At 36.0% G+C, this 18,970-nt stretch overlaps 1 protein-coding gene across 3 annotated transcripts in view; it reads right to left on the bottom strand.

The window, feature by feature from the left end:
* Positions 1 to 1,399: 1,399 nt before the first annotated feature.
* Positions 1,400 to 18,970, bottom strand: part of CERT1 (ceramide transporter 1) — a 123,070-nt gene continuing 105,499 nt past the window's right edge. For 2 of the 3 annotated variants that reach the window (XM_043920025.1, XM_043920022.1), the window contains 7 exons: positions 15,119 to 15,214; positions 12,727 to 12,859; positions 12,161 to 12,231; positions 9,214 to 9,342; positions 8,102 to 8,231; positions 6,772 to 6,908; positions 1,400 to 4,495 (listed from right to left, as the gene is read on the bottom strand). In XM_043920025.1, the coding sequence (XP_043775960.1) occupies positions 6,781 to 6,908; positions 8,102 to 8,231; positions 9,214 to 9,342; positions 12,161 to 12,231; positions 12,727 to 12,859; positions 15,119 to 15,214 (687 nt within the window). In that variant the 3' untranslated portion in view covers positions 1,400 to 4,495; positions 6,772 to 6,780. Of the gene's footprint in view, positions 4,496 to 6,769; positions 6,909 to 8,101; positions 8,232 to 9,213; positions 9,343 to 12,160; positions 12,232 to 12,726; positions 12,860 to 15,118; positions 15,215 to 18,970 lie in introns of those variants that run through there. The other variant, XM_043920024.1, reaches the window with a different exon arrangement.

Here is an 18,970-nt window from a genome sequence, read left to right as displayed (position 1 = left end):
AAAGGGAGTTCCAGAATAACATCTACTTCAGCTTCATTGACTGCGCCAAAGCCTTTGACTGTGTGGATCATAAAAACTGTGGAAAATTCTTCAAGAGATGGGAATACCAGACCACCTTATCTGCCTCCTGAGATATCTGCATGCAGGTCAAGAAGCAACAGTTAGAACTGGACATGGAACAACAGACTAGTTCCAAATCGGGAAAGGAGTACGTCAAGGCTGTATACTGTCGCCCTGCTTATTTAACTTATATGCAGAGTACATCATGTGAAATGCCAGGCTGGATGAAGCACAAGCTGGAATCAAGATGGCTGGATGAAACATCAATAACCTCAGATATGCAGATGACACCACCCTTAGGGCAGAAAGTGAAGAAGAACTAAAGAGCCTCTTGATGAAAGAGGAGAGTGGAAAAAGTTGGCTTAAAACTCAACATTCAGAAAACGAAGATCATGGCATCTGGTCCCATCACTTCATGGCAAATAGATGGGGAAACAATGGAAACAGTGAGAGACTTTCTTTTCTTGGGCTCCAAAATCACTGCAGATGGTGACTACAGTGAAATTAGAAGATGCTTGCTCCTTGGAAGAAAAGCTATGACCAACCTAGACAGCATATTAAAAAGCAGAGACATTACTTTCCCAACAAATGTCTGTCTAGTCAAAACTATGGTTTTTCCAATAGTCATGTACGGATGTGAGAGTTGGACTATAAAGAAAGCTGAGTGCCGAAGAATTGATACTTTTGAACTGTGGTATTGGAGAAGACTCTTGAGAGTCCCTTGGACTGCAAGGAAATCCAACCAATCCATCCTAAAGGCAACAGTTCTGGGTGTTCATTGGAAGGACTGATGCTGAAGCTGAAACTCCAATACTTTGGCCACCTCATGCGAAGAACTGACTCATTTGAAAGACCCTGATGCTGGGAAAGATTGAAGGTGGAGGAGAAGGGGAGGACAGAGGATGAGATGATTGGATGGCATCACTGACTCAATGGACATGAGTTTGGGTAAACTCTGGGAGGTGGTGATGCACAGGGAGGCCTGGCGTGCTGCGGTCCATGGGGTCACAAAGTCGGACACGACTAAGTGACCAAACATACATACATACACACATGTATATGTGTGTATACACAGTACATACAGATACATACATACACATATATATGTGAAAAGATTAAAAAAATATTTACCTTTATTACATCCTATGTATTTGGGTCTATTCCATTCTGTTAAATTTTTTTTAGGTAACAACTCAGCAGTTTCCTTGATGCCCAGCTGGGGTTACAACCTATAGTCTGAAGAGCATTCAACTAGAGTATTTCAAGCTCTTAACTAACTGAGAATTATGTAGGATTATGTAGGTCTGTACCTGGGGGTTAAGAAAAACAACCAAGCAAGCACATTTGTCCATAATATTTTAATACTTTTCCACTTTTAAATACTGGTTTTAATTTTGTGATTGTAACATGGAAGATCCAACTTTATTATTTTTTAAAAACATCATCAGGATCATAAAGCTATTTAGAATAGTTACACTCTACACACTCCCAAGGTACGTAAAATGATTATGTTTTGAGTTGTAGATGAACAATGACAATAATCCAAATATACTGTCTGTACAACTTCTGGATGAAATACTGGTGAAAAGTGTTTAACTGGACAACAACTAATAAGTTTAAAGATAACCAGCACAATTTCACAAGAGAACCAGCTCAGCCCAACTAAAATTTTCTCAATAGCAATGGACACTGATGTTGCAGAGGAGTACAAATTAGCTGATGAAACTGAACAAATGGGAACCTCATTCCTCCTTTTACTTCTTTTGTATTCTTACAGCCCTCCCAGTCACCACCCTCCTTGGTCTGGCTCCCCCTGTGGCGAACCCAAATCAAGAGCTGCTATGATATAACCTCTACCTCACAACCAGGACTCCTGAATTCCAAGTGAAACACCATGCTCTCCTGAACTGTGCAGTGGGAACTCAGGGACAAACCCCTCATTGCCAGTACTTCTCATGTTTCTATCACAGTACAAAAGAGCAACTGAGTAGACAAGAGTAAAATCTTTTTTTTTTTTTTTTTTTGGCTTGGGGAAGAAAAGTAGGAAATAACTGTATCTAGATAAGAAAACATCATGTATATTCAGCATGTTGGAATTAGCCATATGGAAATAATTCTAGAGAGGGTCTAGTACCTTTAGCAGTACTAAAGGGCTAGTACCGCTCCAAATTTTGATTTCTTTTAAACTTCTTTCGTATTCCCTAACTCATTTTCTAAATCTGGTTGGGCAGGATTAACCCTAGTGAAGTTCCAGTGCAATTATCTGAGGATAAAACATACATTTTTCTTTTCTTTTTTTAATACAAATATTTTTAGTGTAATCATTTTATTTACAGAATAAATTGCAGAAGTATATCATTAACATTTAGTGCAAATGCAACTAATGAAGATTTATACACTGCTCTGTAAACTGTCCATACCTTTGTAAAATAAAGCTATCCAATTTAGTCTTGATAGTTACCAGAAATGGTGAACAGAGAAACATTTATAGTGGGCATATAGAATATTTTTGAAGATTCCCATCAGTCGCTATGGTGAATAAACCTTCCCTCCCCAACCCTCCCATCCCAATTGCAGAACTGATTGTAAAATAAAATACACATTTGAGGTATAAATTTTTCTTTTTTAAACATCATGATATAAAACGTTAGCGGTGATGTAATAAACTGATAAGATAATTTGTTTTATTTGCCTTAACTAGCATTACCACCACATAGGCACTTCTCCACGTAGTCAAATTATGAACGGCATTTTTCTGTAATAAGGCATATTCCATGCACATCATTTAGAGAAAGGTAAATTAAAAAATAGAAAAGATTTATGGAGCATGAAATCTGTGTGCATGTAATGTGAGCATATGCTTTATATGTATTTTTCTCTCTGTACAGAATAATAAATACCACTATATCTGATGCAAGTAATTAACTTCCAGGATTGTGTATATTAAGTGATCAGACTAATCCCATCATTAAGTTATCACCTTGCATTTATCATTAAGACTCCACTACCATGTATGAAATATATACAGGACATGTTCCACATGACATGACTTTCTGCTTTACAAAATGGGTCTGGTTTCTGTGTTTCTACAGAGATGAACAAGTCAGCAAAGCATCTACAAAATGCCTCTGATTTATGTAAGCACACTTGTGTATAAACAAAATGAAGATTCTGAAGTGGGCAGTCATTTCTACTTCAATGAGTTCCATTCCCTGCCTCAACTCCATGTGTCAAGGTTTTCAAAGAGGCCTAAAACTAAAAAAGGTATTTTACATTTAACTTCTTACAGCAACTAAAGATAGAATTTCAGTTTGAATCACACGGACTTCTTTTCTGCCCTGCTAAAGTTTCTGATCAAGAGGCAAACAGGAGTGATACCCACATTTTCTATGCCTATCTTGTAACACAGCTTTTAAACTGACCCAAATTAGAAGAACAAACAAACATATGTTACTGAATACTAGAAATATTGAATCAAATGTCAAACAGCGAGATTTGCTGGAACAAGTAATACCGTATGTCCTCTCACATGTGTCAGGAAAACATGAGCTCATTTTATTCTGACCGTTTTACCAGAAAGTAGTTTATACCTAGTAAGGTTGTACAGGTTGTACAGGTGTTTCTGTTTGGAGGCAGGCAGAACCAATTCAGGAATTACCAAATTGTGTTTGTAACAAACTGAAAAAAATCTGTAGCACACAGTACACAACTAAAAATACAATAGAAATATAAAGGTATCTGGAGAAAAAAATAAAGCTTTTCACTCTTTCTCCATCAGAACCAAGGTTCTTCATGGGAGTAAGACTATAGAAAAGGCGAAATCACACGTTATTGACAGCCCTCAGTTATTAAGAGACACTGTACATAACAACATGAATTATTATAGAAATCAGCAGCAACGAATTCTATGATTATACAAAGCAAAAAAGTAAAAAAATTCCAGACACAGACTTGACTGTGGGCCTAAGTAAGAACCCCATCCAGGCCTCCTGCACACAGAAAGCGCGTGCCCACGTGCGTCCAACTTGTGTGCTTTTCTTCTGCGCACGGAACCTGATGCGACTGAGGGTCTCAGGCCAGACCACAGTAAATTAAAAATTCTGAAAAAGTTTCCGAAAATTAAAGCATCAATTCCTAGTTGTGATTCAAAGTTGATTTTTTTCTCTTTTAGGAGCAAGCAAATAAAAATATAGCCATATACATGTAATTTTACATGTATTTATAGTTAAATGCTGAGCAAGGAGATCTAGCAGAAGACAGCTAGTGTTAAGATGTTCAGCTTTGCTATTGCGGTATTTCTTCATTTTTGAACACAAGGCCAAGGTGTTGGGCCACATACAAGGCTATAGATCCTATGTTCCAGCTTAGAGCATTCAATTTTGTTTTTTAACTTTTTTCCTCCAACATGGAATGTCACACAGCCTTGCTTCAGTCACTGTAGGAAAGAAAATAACAAGTAAAACAAAAACATTCAGTACTATATGACCGCTAACAGCTGCGGGACTACCAGAAGAGACTTCTCCTTCCTTCTGAATCCATGGCATGCACAGAATCTTTAGTGAAGTTTTATATTTTAAGGATTTTCCACCTTAAGGAATATAAAATTAGTAACTTTACATATTTGAAACATATCATCAGAAAAGAAGGCATAAGAAATCTTGTGAAGGCTAGAAAAAATTAAAAAGACAATGTGCTACAGGAGGCAAAAAGGGAATCAAGCAGAGGTCTCTGGATCTGTACCCCACAAACTGACTTCCTTTGTCTTAGTGTTCAATATAAACTGTGCTATACAGTATCAAGAATTTACCTAGGCTATGAGAAAGAGGTCTGCCTTATCTTAAGAAATACCTTGTCAAACGAGTTTAAGAGTTCTAAGTATCTTTGGGCCTCACTAACTCTTCATGGAATTTCTCTAGAGATGATACACACTATTGAAAGTTACTATTTCTCCATCATCAAACTAATAATGTTAGCTTTCCTAAGGTTTCGATGCTAGGATCCAGTTCATACATACATCTCCCAAAATTATTATGAAACAAACTGTTACTTTAGGTAAATGAAGATTCAATGTAGGTAAAGGAAAATATGATTTTCTGTCAGAAAGAAGCTCAATCTGGACTCAAAGAGACCAGTTCTGTCTTTACACACACACATACACAGTATAAGATATTCTAAAAATAGTGCATTTAGGTACTACACTTATGCTTTAAGAGAATCCTTCAAAGGGCAGACTTTGTCTCAAACACTAACCATTCAGAGAAGTAAGACCAGAACCTGTTTAACATTTTCATGTAACCTATTTTCCTGGGAAAAGCTACATATCTGGGACTTCAATGCAATAATCCCTGTGTTGGTGTCTGAAAGTAAATTAAGTTTTTTTTGTTTTTTTTTTTAAAAGAAGTAACACAGTATAAACAGAATCAGAAACCAGACTTAATTATACAAGCAGTTCTCAACTGGATGAAAAGATGCTGTAACTCATGTGTAACAAGAGGACAATACGTTTTTTTGGCCCTGCCCATGTGGCTTGTGGAATCTCAGTTCCCCGACCAGGGACCGAACCTGGGCCAGGGCGGTGAGAGCACTAGGCCAGCGGGGAACTCCCAAGAGGACTATAATTTAAATTGCACTGGGAGAATATTTCTCGCCTATCGAGTTGGAAAAAATCAGAAAGGTTTACTTCCTACATTGTGTGAGTGTCAGAGAAATAGTACTTCCGACATGTTACTGCTGGTGAGATGGTAAATTAATACAACCTCTACAGAGGGCACTCTCTGAATTACAAATGCGCAAGACCTCTGAAGTGCCAGCAGTGTACTTTACTCACAAACTAAACAACATATGAATATGACTGCAATACTGTCTGCTCCTGCAAAAGCCAGAAGCAACTTTAACATCTGCAAGTGGAGAACTGGTTAGATAAATGTATGTGCATCCATACAACACAGCCATAAAAAAGAATAGAGCAGCTCTGCACCGATGAGGAAAGACCTTCAAGATAAAGCGTAAAAAAGCAAGACGCAGAACCCCACCTACAGTATGCAGCCTTTTACCAACAACAACAAAGGGGTGTGTGGCAGGAATACACTTGTATCTGCTTATTCAAGTGAAAATAAAACACTTCTGGAAAAACACAAGAAACTACTAGTAGCACCTATACACTTTGGTATGTGGGGGTATGTGGTGATGGTGCAAAACTGGGTGATTAGGAGACAGGGGATAAATTTTACTGTGTATCTTTTCAAACCTTTGACTTCTGAGCCATGTTAAGATACCACTTATTTAAAATAAAAAAACACAAAAACACACGACTTCAGTGCCTAACGCAAAGATAATCAGTGCAGCATTATTTGACAATAAAAATATGGAACCAGCCAGACATTAACATGGGCCAGTGCTTAATAAATTCTACAACATTTATACAACAGATGTTAAAAGAAAGATATAGTTTTATATGTCTCATATCTTTCTGTGTACTAATAGTCAAGATATATTAAACAGAAAAAGCAAGCTGCAAGACAATACTTTGGAAAAAAAGAAAATCAAAGACATATGTCAGTACATAATACAAGTCTGGAAGAATATACGAAAAACCTGAAAGTATTTTCTGGGAAGAGAGAAATAAGGGAATTTGTGCTTAGTTATTATGTCTGCAAGAGCCATGTTAATCAAATAAAGTTTAAAAAAAGGATAAAATACATTTTCCAGTACCTGTTAATACTAGAACAAAATAGGTTTTCCTGCAGTTTTTTCTTGTACGTAAGAAGTGAAACGCTTTAGAAACTTTGGATACTCTCGCTTTGCCACTGCCCTTAACACCGAGGCTGGTGCCCATCCTCCAGGGTTTACTGTGAGACAAAGGAAAATGAAAGCTGTTAAGGTAATTTCCCAAACACGTGTAAAGCACTCATTTTGTTCCTCTGCTTTAAAAAAAAATTCCTCACACTGAAACAGCACCTCTTAAAAAGTCTTGACTACTCAGTCCTTAGTACTGTACCAACCACCAGATGAGAACAGGTAACAAGTTAGAAAGCATTTATTACTGTTCTAAAAATGTTCCTGGTTCCCCGAACTATATGCAAATCCTGGTGCAGCAGCACGTCAGCTTACTAAAGGCCGATTTACTCATTAAACTCCATTATAATCAAATAGTAACCTGCTCAGGCTAACTGTCTCTGTAAACACACCAGCAATGACGGGTCTGTATAAAGAAGGTTTGAACATTTGATTAGAGGGACTCTAGTTTACTGCAGGTAGGAGATGGGTGGAGAGAGGAACCATTAAAAGTGATGAACAGGACTGTCCAGAACTAGGCTAGTGTGAAATAAATGTATCACTAGCAGCTACTAAAGGACAAGGGAACAAAGATTTAGAAAACTAAAAAGTCTGACAATAAGAAAAAGAACTATTCACCTGAAACTAGCACAATATTTTACATCAACTATTATTTTACAAAAAACCCAAAATTATAAAGTAAAAAAGAAGAAAACAATTTCCAGTAATCCAACAACCAAGCAACAAGTCAGTATTAGCATTTCTTTTTAACTTTTCATATGTACATATTTTATTTTTTTTAAATTTACTGAAATGGTATTTTATATGCTTTCTCTCACCCCACTTAAGTTATAAACATTTTTCTAAGTCACTAAATGGTCTTTGAAAATTTTGGAAAAAAAGAAGTATTTATTTCCTTTCTCACTGTTGCTTATATTCCTAATTATACAAATATTCTATGAGACATATATCTAATAAAATGGTTCTTAAAACTGTACATGTAATAGTGATCTAAAGACGAAGTTCACAAATTTGCCTTTCCAGCCCCAGCTTCAGAAATTCTGATACAGTAGTTATTCAGACATGTATATTTTGAAAGAGCCCCAGTAATTTTTATATATTTCTCCAAATTAAAAATTATTAAATCTAATGGATAAAAACTAAAATGACATTTGTAAATATGTAAGTATTTGTCCAAACTGTCAGTTATCATGTAGATCATAATAAAAACATCCATATGACCAAACACCAAAAACAAAATACATACCATTGGCCACGTATGTAATCTTGCATAGAATGTTGTCCCTGCTAATCTCCTGGTTTCCCTCTGGGGGACTCACCAAGGTCTGACAAATCAAAGCAACATTTATTTTGGCACGGACACATCGATTGTTTAGCTGCCAAAAGAAAAAATAACAATACCACTGTAGCAGATATCCAGTATTCTGTAATATCTTCTGGTCTAATCCTACATTAAGTTAACCAAAACTATAACTCATCATCTCCAACAAAATCTTGTAAGCACCAATGAGGAATACATGCCAATGTCTGAATGCTGGGAGGCAGCAACTGTGGGGTGTGGGGTTGAAGTTACTTGAATGGATTAAAGGGTGCATGTCACAAAGCTAGAAAAAAAATTTGTGTATGAAAAATGATAATAGTCTTGCATTGAATATAAATAATACTCCAAGCATGTGAAGATGTGATCATTTGTGATGTTACTAAGAAAAAAGTATATATAGTAATACATCTTTTGAAGTATTGGAAAGGAAAAAAGTACTCTATATTCTTTATCACATCACTTTTTGTAAGTATTGAATATACTCTTGTTCATTTCTCTATGTTCTGTTTTATAGCCTTAAGAAGTGTTTCAAACATTTCTGGATGTATAAAATAAGAGTAAATGCCCTACATGGTTTGATGCTGTACTACACATAAAACTGTGTGCATACATTAAACTTTATCTCTTGAAAAAACAAAAAGAAGAATAGATGCCAAGCTGATTTGACATCAGAAAGGTTTTCCCTCCTCCTAGGTAGTAAAAGTAGCTAAAACGAGGTAGAAACCACAGAAGTTTTGCCTGCAGTTGATCATGGCTTGAGGCAACTGTGACAAGCAGCCTACCCAGTGACCCATCAGCTGTGTCACAGAACCTCAAGAGGAAAGGAAAACAGTCCTGCTGGGATGTTCATGGCGTGACTGCTGCTCTCAGATAACACTACCGGCTGCACTCTTCCAAGAAGCCAACTTTAATAAACAAAAATTTGAGAAGCATTATCAAATCTTTATGTGTGGTGTGTGGATTGCTTCTGCCCTGTGCTGTGTTGTGTATTTAACTTTATATTGCACAATTATAACACGTTTATACACCATACTTACAGGAGCACTGCTGTGATCTACAGAGAAATTACAAACTATCCAAGTCTCTGGGTCATTTTCATTCAAAGCTGGTATCTTGCGAATGGCAGAAAGATATAAGACGTCCCGCTGAGAAGCTGGCCACACTCTCTATGGAAGAAGTACACATCTTTTCAAAGTCTGAACTCCGTTTTTGGTTTTCTTTTTGGCTGCGCCACCCACTCCAGTTTTCTTGGGCTTCCCTGATAGCTCAGTTGGTAAAGACTCTGCCTGCAATGTGGGAAACCTGGGTTTGATTCCTGGGTTGGGAAGATCCCCTGAAGAAGGGAAAGGCTTCCCACTCCAGTATTCTGGCCTGGAGAATTCCATGGACTGTATTGTCCATGGGGTCACAAAGAGTTGGCCACGACTGAGTGACTTTCACACAGCATGCAGCATCTTAGCTCCTCAACGAGGGATCGAGTTTTAACCACTGGACTGTCAAGGGAAGTCCTGAAAATTTGAACTACTTTTTATTTACATTTAATAAGGAACTAACAAAGAAACAAATGCAAGACTAATAAAATGTTTTAGTATAAGGTAATATCTGTCAGATTTTAAATGGAAAGCACCTACCAAAGGATCTGATTATGAAAATTGAGTTAATGGCTCTGCAGAATACACCAAAAGAATAACATTGTTATTTATAGTTCTCTTTAAATTTGGTAACATATACGTAACATAAAATGCTATAATTCTAAGTGTACAATTGACTGGCCTTAATTATTTTTATAATGTTACATAAACGCCACCACTTGTTCTAAATGTGTCATCACTCCCAACAGAAAGGCTGTACCCATTAAGCAATCATTCCCCATCAGCCCCTCCCACAGCCATGAAACCATTTTTAAGTACAGTACTATGCCTCTGTTTTAACTGTTCAGAGCAAAGAAGATGTTCCACTGATATAAAAATCATATCTGAAGAATTTGATTGAATCTTCCAGCTTCATGGTATGCAAGGAAAAACATACTGTTGAAATGACACGGAATCTAGGTCTCTGCAAACTGGACTACATACTTTTAAATGAGAGAAAATATGCACAGAGTCTTTCCTGGTTGCTAAATTTAATAAATAGTCAACAACTCGGTGTTAATACAACCCAAATCATTTGCAAAGTGAAATGGTTCATCTTTTAAAGACACAAAATGTCATGAAGTTTATGATAGTAGTGCTAGGCAAATCTATGTGATGCCATTAAACAAATGAAAATGTGGCCATATTAGAACTAATGAAGGCAAATAAGGATGATGATGAGACAGAAATTTGAAGAGAATGACTTCAGTATCAAGAGATGAGTAGCACTCTTTAAGACTGTATTATGAAAGAAGCCAAATCTAAAAAGAAAGAATTCTATTATTACTGGAAAAGTGATAAGGTAAGTGAAAGTCGCTCAGTCGTGTCCGACTTTTTGCGACCCCATGGACTATACAGTTCATGGAATTTTCCAGGCCAGAATACTGGAGTGGATGGCTTTTCCTTTCTCCAGGGGATCTTCCCAACCCAGGGATCGAACCCAGGTCTCCCGCATTGCAGGTGGATTCTTTACCAGGGGAGCCACACGGGGAAGCCCAAGAATACTGGAGTGGGTAGCTTATCTCTTCTCCAGTGGATCTTCCTGACCCAGGAATCGAGCCAGGGTCTCTCCTACATTGCAGGCAGATTCTTTACCAGCTAAGCTACCAGGGAAGCCCTATTATTACTGGATTTTGTTGAAAAAATTATGCCAGGACAATTCATTTATTCAACTAACTACAACTGTAACTTAAATTCTGTTATATATAAGATACATTACTTAAATAATCTTTTAGTTTTCCAGAAATAATCCTAATATGACCTATACATTCCTCCCCTCCATCTACTATTTAACAAGCAAAATAATTTCTGCAGGCCATTTTCCAGGACCAATTATATTTAGAAAATAAGAGCCTTCTGATTCTAAACGACTGGTCATTTATTTTCACTGCAAATTAAAGAGCGACCAATATTTTAAAGTCTATTAAATTTCAGACTCTACTTTAACCCCCTAAATCAGTAAGTTAAAACAGAATCTTCACTGTTAGGCCTTTCTTGAGTAGCTGTCATGTAAGTGAAGCCTAAGTCAGAGTCATTAAATATTACATGCCTCAGGTAACAAGACTAGCTCAAGAAACACATAACAAAACTGGAAATATGATCAAATATTCAACTCAATTAAAAATTATTTTGAAAAGAAAAATGAAGTACTTACTGAATCATCATGTTTCTTATATAACATACAAAACTGCTTTTGGTGGATCTCTCCAAAATTTTAATTTATTATTGTTTATTCAACATAACATTTGGCAATGTTAAGAACGGACATAGAGCAGAGTGAGGTAAGACAAATATTCTCTAATTTACACATTTAGATTAACAGAGGAAGAAATGAAGTGAAAGGAAACCAACTTAAATGACAATGTTTCTTTGTGTTCTGGGGCAAGACGAACAACCTCTCAATAGCTGATGCTTAGCAATTTATCCTTGATATCAGATTTAGATCATGTTCACTTTTGAGTCTTAACACAGACTAATAACATACTTTCCATTCTCCTATTACTGTCCCAGGAAATCAATTCATATTTAGTCATTCATTTATTTCCTCTAGAAACTAGATACTAGAAAAACATTTAAATAGATTTCAGTACTTTCTTCTCCAGACTTACTATATATCTTCATCTAACATAATGTTTTAGATATTTTTCAGGTTTGTATTTGTACCCATTTCTGCTTTAAAGCAGAAACGTTTAAACAATCTGATTTACTTTTCGAATACATGAAGTTTGTGATTAATAAAGTCTTTGCATCTTTTTGTGCAACTTAATTTCCTGCCAAATGTTACTTTAGAGAATATTTTATATGTCTCTGTTCAAACTACGCTGGAATCCTTCTGGGATTAAAAGATACTTACCTTGTGAGTTTGATAAATGATGATTGCATTATCAGCTAATGTTTCCACCACATGAAAGTTTTCTATAGTTGCTGCAATGAAGAGAAAATGTCAGTAGTCAAAAAATGTATTACTGTTTCCTAGTATGTGACTAATTCACTTACATTACGAATGGACATTACGGTAAAATGACAGGATCTTGCTCTACTGAGGCTACATCCACATGAAAGCGAGTTTATATTTATTTAGTATTAAGGGTTATAGATGGTGGCAGTGAGATCTAATCACCAGGAGACCTCATTTTCTTTGACCCAGTATCCAGCTCCCACTGCAAGGAAGCAATTCCAATCATGGCTTCATTACTAGGGCACAAATTATTCCCTAACACCATGACCCCTTCCCTCTCTATCATCCTTAATTTACTGAAGCTGAATAAACTGTTCACCTAGGTTTAGGTGACTATGTTTTAAGCCTGAGAACACCCCACCCCCCACCGACACCACTCCCCCGACAGCCCCCCCTTAATCTACAATTTATCACAGAGCATTTTGTACAATGACAAGCTCAGGTATTATCAGGCAGCTTACTTTCCCAATCATTGCGCACATCAACATTCCAGAAGTAATTGCAGACTTCGTGTCCTGTAACGCCTTTAACTGCATGGGTAGCTTTCAAAGGATCCAGAACAATCCCATTTTCTTCCACTTCTCTTCTATATACCTAGAGGATATATTGTAAAGCATGTTTGAAAAACACTTATGGAACATAAATAAATATTCTGCCAAAAGAAAAATTAAAATTTCAAATTATTAAAAAAGACAATACATAAAAATATTTAAAACTACAATTCCAAAGTGCGCATATGTAATGAGTGAGAGCTACAAATACATCAACTTAAATTAGACATTATTTACTGAACATTCTCAAAGACTATTCATCATGGCTAAAAAGGCCAATACAGCTGGTTACAGCATTATCTCCTTAGGGATAATACGGCAGCTCTGTTCACTGCTGTATCCCCAGCATCTAGAACCGTATCTGAAACACAGAAGGCACGCGATTATTTGTTGCACCAATGATGGAACGCTAAAATCGCATAAAGATCAATGATATCTTGCTTTTAAATAATGAGGTTGCATGCCTTAAGATCTATCTTGCTTTAAATACTGAGACTGTATACATAAACTCCTAAACAAAATTAATTACTTCAAAATTATAGAGGATTTGGTACTTTAGACAGCTCTGCAGTAAGTTCTTTTGAAAAACAAACAGGCTATCACAGAGGAAACCAGCACTCAATTTATGAAGTGCCTATGGGCCGGACACCGTTAGGCATTTCTCCCAATTTCTTCTCTTTTACAACCTCTCTCTCCAAAGTACCTTTCCTTACATATTTATTTATGTTATTGGGACTGATATTTTTTCCAGTAACCAAAATGGGAAACTCTAGACTTTTGATTTCGTCCCTTACACTTCACATAGCTTTTAAGCTTATTAGTAATCTTACTGTAAGACATCCAAAACTTGACTTTTCTACTACTGTATATCTTTTTTAGGTATGTTTTCATCACCTCATACCTGAATCTCCTAAGGGGTTTTCTTGGTCTCTAGTTTCATATCCCTATGAGCCTAGTCCTTCTAAAATGTCACTCTGTGTACAATGGCTAGCTCACTGCTACAGACAATAACACATTCTGTTTAGTGGGTTATTTTATACACCCCATAAACCAGCCCCAATGACTCTCTCTAAAGTTGGGGGAGCACTTTTTCTCTGCCACTCACTTTAGGTGAAGGACCTCCACCTAGACTGTGACTCCTGGCTTCTCTTCACCCTTTCACTTCCCCCTCTTTGCGGAGCAACAGGGACATCTGAATGGTGAACACAGAAGGAGGGTCAGGCAGGCTTGGCTGAACCCCTTCTCCTGTGGGCAGGATGTGTGCTGGGCTGCTTTGGGGGCATGTTCTTGTGGGGGAAGGCCTGTGATTACCTAGTTATGTCAGAAATATTATGTGTCATTCTGGGGAAACATATTAGTAAGACCTCATGACAGCTGGTCTTTATGTTCTCTAATCAGACTGTCAGAATTATAACTAACATACTGGTCTCTCATTTGCTTATCTCCTCTGATTTCTTAATTTGTTCCCTATTCAGGAGGAGAGTAAATTCCAACATCTAATACTGTATCTCACTTGCTAGAATAATTCTGGTTAAAAGTCTGTATAAAACTCCTGAATATAAATGCCCTCGCCTCACCTTTGTGATAACTTTGTTTCCATTTCTAGTCATAGTCCTTGATGTGAAACAATCTGTCTCAAATCTGAGATCTCTTTCAATTTTTCTCCAGTATTCACTTGTACTTTTCATTCAATATTATCTGGTAGAGCTAAATAATTGTATCTTTTAAATGTCAATATCCTCCTTCCAACCAAAGTTTCAGTTTGGAGGGAGTCTTATTAAATATCTCTTTATCGTTAGCATTGTGCCTTGGGCATGAAGTAATCCAAAATTCAACGATACTGCTGTTGGTTTTCACCTGAATGCTCAATCTCTTGTCCCTTGCTCTTACTGTCTTGTGTTTAGGGATATGAGCAAGATTAGCTAATCAATGTCCAAAAAAGGAAGCAGTGAGAGAAAGAACAAGAAAAAGTTAACACCTGGGTACAACATTCAGTCTATTTAAAGAGAGAGAAATATCCAGTCATTAGCGAATTGTGACCTGTTCACATCAAAACCCATTTTCTCCATGGCCAAGGTAAAACAGAAAAATCTGGGTATAGATTTATACTATAATCATAAAAAAAATTATGTAAAAGCTAAACCAGGGAAGCAGAGAGACATTTTATTTCTCAGTATTTAGAGCTTCTTCAATCATCTGTAATAATTTACTTAAAAGAAAATTGTAAGTGCTACCTTACTTAGATCAATAATAATAATACACTATGACTGCAACGGGCTGCAATGAGCCTGCAGGGAATTACCTTCATCTCTCCTTCTTCTACAACCAGCTGCCAGTTGGCATCTCCACCTACATCCTGCAGTGAATAGGTCATGTGGTTCTGCACCATCTCTTCAACCTTAAAAAGAAAAACAGAACCGTAAGAATCCGCATCCAACAATCTCTAAAACAGAACGGTATTCAGTCATTTCAGTTCAGAAATGATGTTTTTAGAAAGCTTAGCAACCAAATGCACAAAGGTTAGTAGGTTTTATACAGTGTTGAAGAGTTTTAGTCCACATTCCAGATATCATATCCAGGTTAATGACAGGAAGGAGAAATGTGGGGAAAGAAGGTGCTTCACTCTACTTAACACTGGCCTAATGTGCATCAAGAGACCAAAATATGTGCTTTCTGGAAAAAAAGAATTACTCCTTCCTTTCCTACAATATGCATTCTCACAGAGATAATGTCTTAAAGCATAATATCATGGAGCATTAAGCGTAGAAGGGGCACAAAGAAACCATCTAGTCCAGTGTTTCTGTAGTTAAATACTACACAGAGATATTAGAAAGCTTGTTGTGTGTCAAGATTTCTCTACAAAAAGAAAATTTTTGTTATTTTACTCAACTCTTTTATCATGAATATAAGCCAACTTAAAAAATAACCAACCTCTCCATATATCTGATTCCATTTCATTATTCTACATTCTTTCTAAATTTCTAACTAAATTTCTTTTACTAAATTTAAATTGCAACCTCTGCTTTTAACTATCAAATTATCTTGACACATCTTTTATAAACAAATAAGAGTCAAATAGTTCATACTCCAAGAAACCTGATTCATCGGTAAGATCTCATTTAAATGTGTTCTCTGGAAACCCTCCCAGTATGAAACATGTTTATAAACAGAAATGAAGTGATAAACAGATTGTCTCTGAAAGAAACTGGCACCTTTTCCATCTACACAGTTTCTAAGTCCTATTTTCTTAACTTTTACTCATAATTTTGTTTTATAGAACATTAAAAGAAGGCAGAAAAGAATTGAAAAATATGTATATTATGCTTCAATTTTAAGATTTATTCCTAAGTTTAACAACTTATTTTACATAAAGTCTATTACATTCATTAGGGAAACGTAAGAACCAGGTTTACATGTATTTTGAATTAAATACGTTAATGATTTGGGGGCAGAGCTCTTAAAATTAGTCACTTTGAAGATATCATTTTTCTGCATATAAGGATATTATCAATATGTTATTGTGATGTGTACACCAAGTTTCCTGGATTTCAGAAGGCATTTTTGGTTACTGAAAGTAGTTATGACTAAAAGTGTCTCTTTAATTGGCAATGATCATCCGAAAAGTTTTTGATAATAGTGTGTAGGCTGAAATTCTACAATCTACGCTTGTACTAAATAAATGTTACATAGTAACTTATTTCTTTATCCATAATCTTTAATGTGAAGGGTGTTGAGTTAGAGAACTGGAAGAAATTTTAAAACATGACTACTAGTACATCTATAATTTTATAAAGCCTTAATTAGAAAACATAACTTCAAAGGCTGACTGGGAATAAAACCTTTCTGTCTTTAAAATTCTGAAATCTTGCTTTGCGAGGTTCAGGATGGATGACTAATGTAGAGTTCCAAGTTACAAATACCACACACCACAGGTGTCTTATTAGAGGAAGAACAAAGCAGTCCCAGGTAGCGTGCACTAACAGAGCCTCCACAGCAGCACTGGCCTAAGGCATCAGTCTGCGTCACACCACGAGTGGGAGGTTATTTTTAATCACTTTTAGATTTCAAGATCTTAGAAATCTCTAGATATGTACATACTTTTTCGGTAGGATACTAGGAGTTAAGAACACCTATATTTATTATGAGGTTAGAGGTAGAAAGAAATATTTCTCCCAAAGAGGCCCTACTTTAAATGGATTATTTGTGAAAAAAGAATGTTAAGGAGTTTATTCTGCTAAAAAAACAAAGAGAGTTCTGTTTAAAAGAACTTTAGTGCCATTTAGCTCTTTTGTTGAAAAAATATGCAGGTAACTGTGCTTCTGTTTGGGAGAGTGTTCCTAAATGAGTGATTTCAGATGTCTGAAAAATGAGAAGCTGCTTTTGATTTGAGTTCTGCTCCAAAAGAAACCAGATTCCACAAATACAAACTGACAGGAGGTAACTTAAGTTTGAAACAATGTACGGTAAATGCATTTAACACTGTCTTGCTAAACAGATGAAGCAACAGAATTCCTATTACAGCTACCACTACATCTATGGAAAAGTTTTCAGTCTTTTGTCCTCATTTACTTCCTTAAGAGGGCTTGAAAACACCCAACAGAGAAACAAACAAGATGTATTCACTACTGTGCTCCTAGGAAATTAACAAAACTAATGAAGTACCCAATTACTTTATTAGCCATGTCTTCAAAGCCTTCACCAAGGAATCTTTATCCATTATGGTATATTCCTTCAAAATATTAAGGTTACAAACAAAGATGATACCAGTAAAATCTCACTGTAATGAATTTTATCTTAAAATAATGCAGTACCAACGTTACTACAGGGGCAATGGCTTGGGCCTTTGTGACCACACTCATATTTCAGATATAAAGATGCTCCATTTACTGTTTTCAGTTATGACTCTGTATCAAAAATAAGTGTAATGCTAGGGACCATTAATTGGATGACATGAATAAATATTTGCCCAAATTTCTGCCTTATCAGGTTCAAAATGTGATATACTAGAAAACAATGTTACTAGAAGTACCTATCACTTAAAAACAAAAAGGGTGAATTTTAGCCTAAGCATAATTTCAGGAATCGTGTCCTTGGTTTTTTGCACCTTGAGTTGAAAATGGTAAGCTGACATAAACAGCATCTTCATAGCAAATGAACTATGAAAAGACTGGAGATAAAGCACATTTGGAGGTGATGGCACTCCAATTCTGACCTTTTCTTTCACTTCACATTTCAATCACTCAGTATGCCATTTTAGCAGGGTAGATCTAAAGAAAATTGTCCTTTGATGGCACAACAAAAGTGTAATGAACCAAAGTCTCAGGAGGGCTCAAACAGAGTTTGAACCTCTTTTTCTTATCCATGTAGAAGGAATACAACTACGCTTATTGTTACAGGGTCATAAAGGGATCTGCTGGACACAATAATTTATTAATAACAAATTAATAGTATACTGCTAACCCAAGAGAAAAATGGTCAAGGATATGAACAGTCAATTCACTGAAAAACGCACACAGTCAAGGAGCAAAAATAACACTTTTAGTCTATCACAGTGGCAAATATTAACTAAATTATAATATTCAGTGTCAGTATAGCAAAAGAAAACTGACCCGGGAGTGTAGCTGGTTCAACTTCTCTAATGGACAGTCTGGCAATAAGAATAAAAAAACTTAGGTGGGTGCATGACCTCTGTCCCTAAAACTTTTTCTAGAAATATATTCTAAGAAAATAATCAGATAAATGTACCAAGATGTATATACAGAGAAAGTGTATATACAGGGATGCCTAGGTAGCACTATTTATTAAATAATAGAGACTAACTGAAAATAAATGTTCAATATTAGGCAGGTAAATCTAGCATGCATAGTCATACAACAGACAAGGAGATCTAGACCTATATTTACTGATGGGAAGATGGGTCCAATTACAGGTGTTTAAAAAACAAAACAAAAAAAATGCTAGTTTTTATACAAAACAGTATATATAGAATTATCTACACTGGTAGGAAGAAACTATTACTAAGGTATGTAATTATACTCAATATACATATATATGAAAAAAGGATATGTATATTAATAGTGATCTATTATTTTAGTCTATGTTCTAGTTCAGCTAAATTAGCATTTATCAGCATAAAAGTAATTAGCGATTTTAT

Source organism: Cervus elaphus, chromosome 12 (assembly GCF_910594005.1).
Source record: "Cervus elaphus chromosome 12, mCerEla1.1, whole genome shotgun sequence".
Classification (NCBI taxonomy): Eukaryota; Metazoa; Chordata; class Mammalia; order Artiodactyla; family Cervidae; genus Cervus; species Cervus elaphus.
The sequence above is the reverse complement of the archived record's forward strand: the minus strand, read 5'-3'. Positions and strand labels throughout refer to the sequence as shown.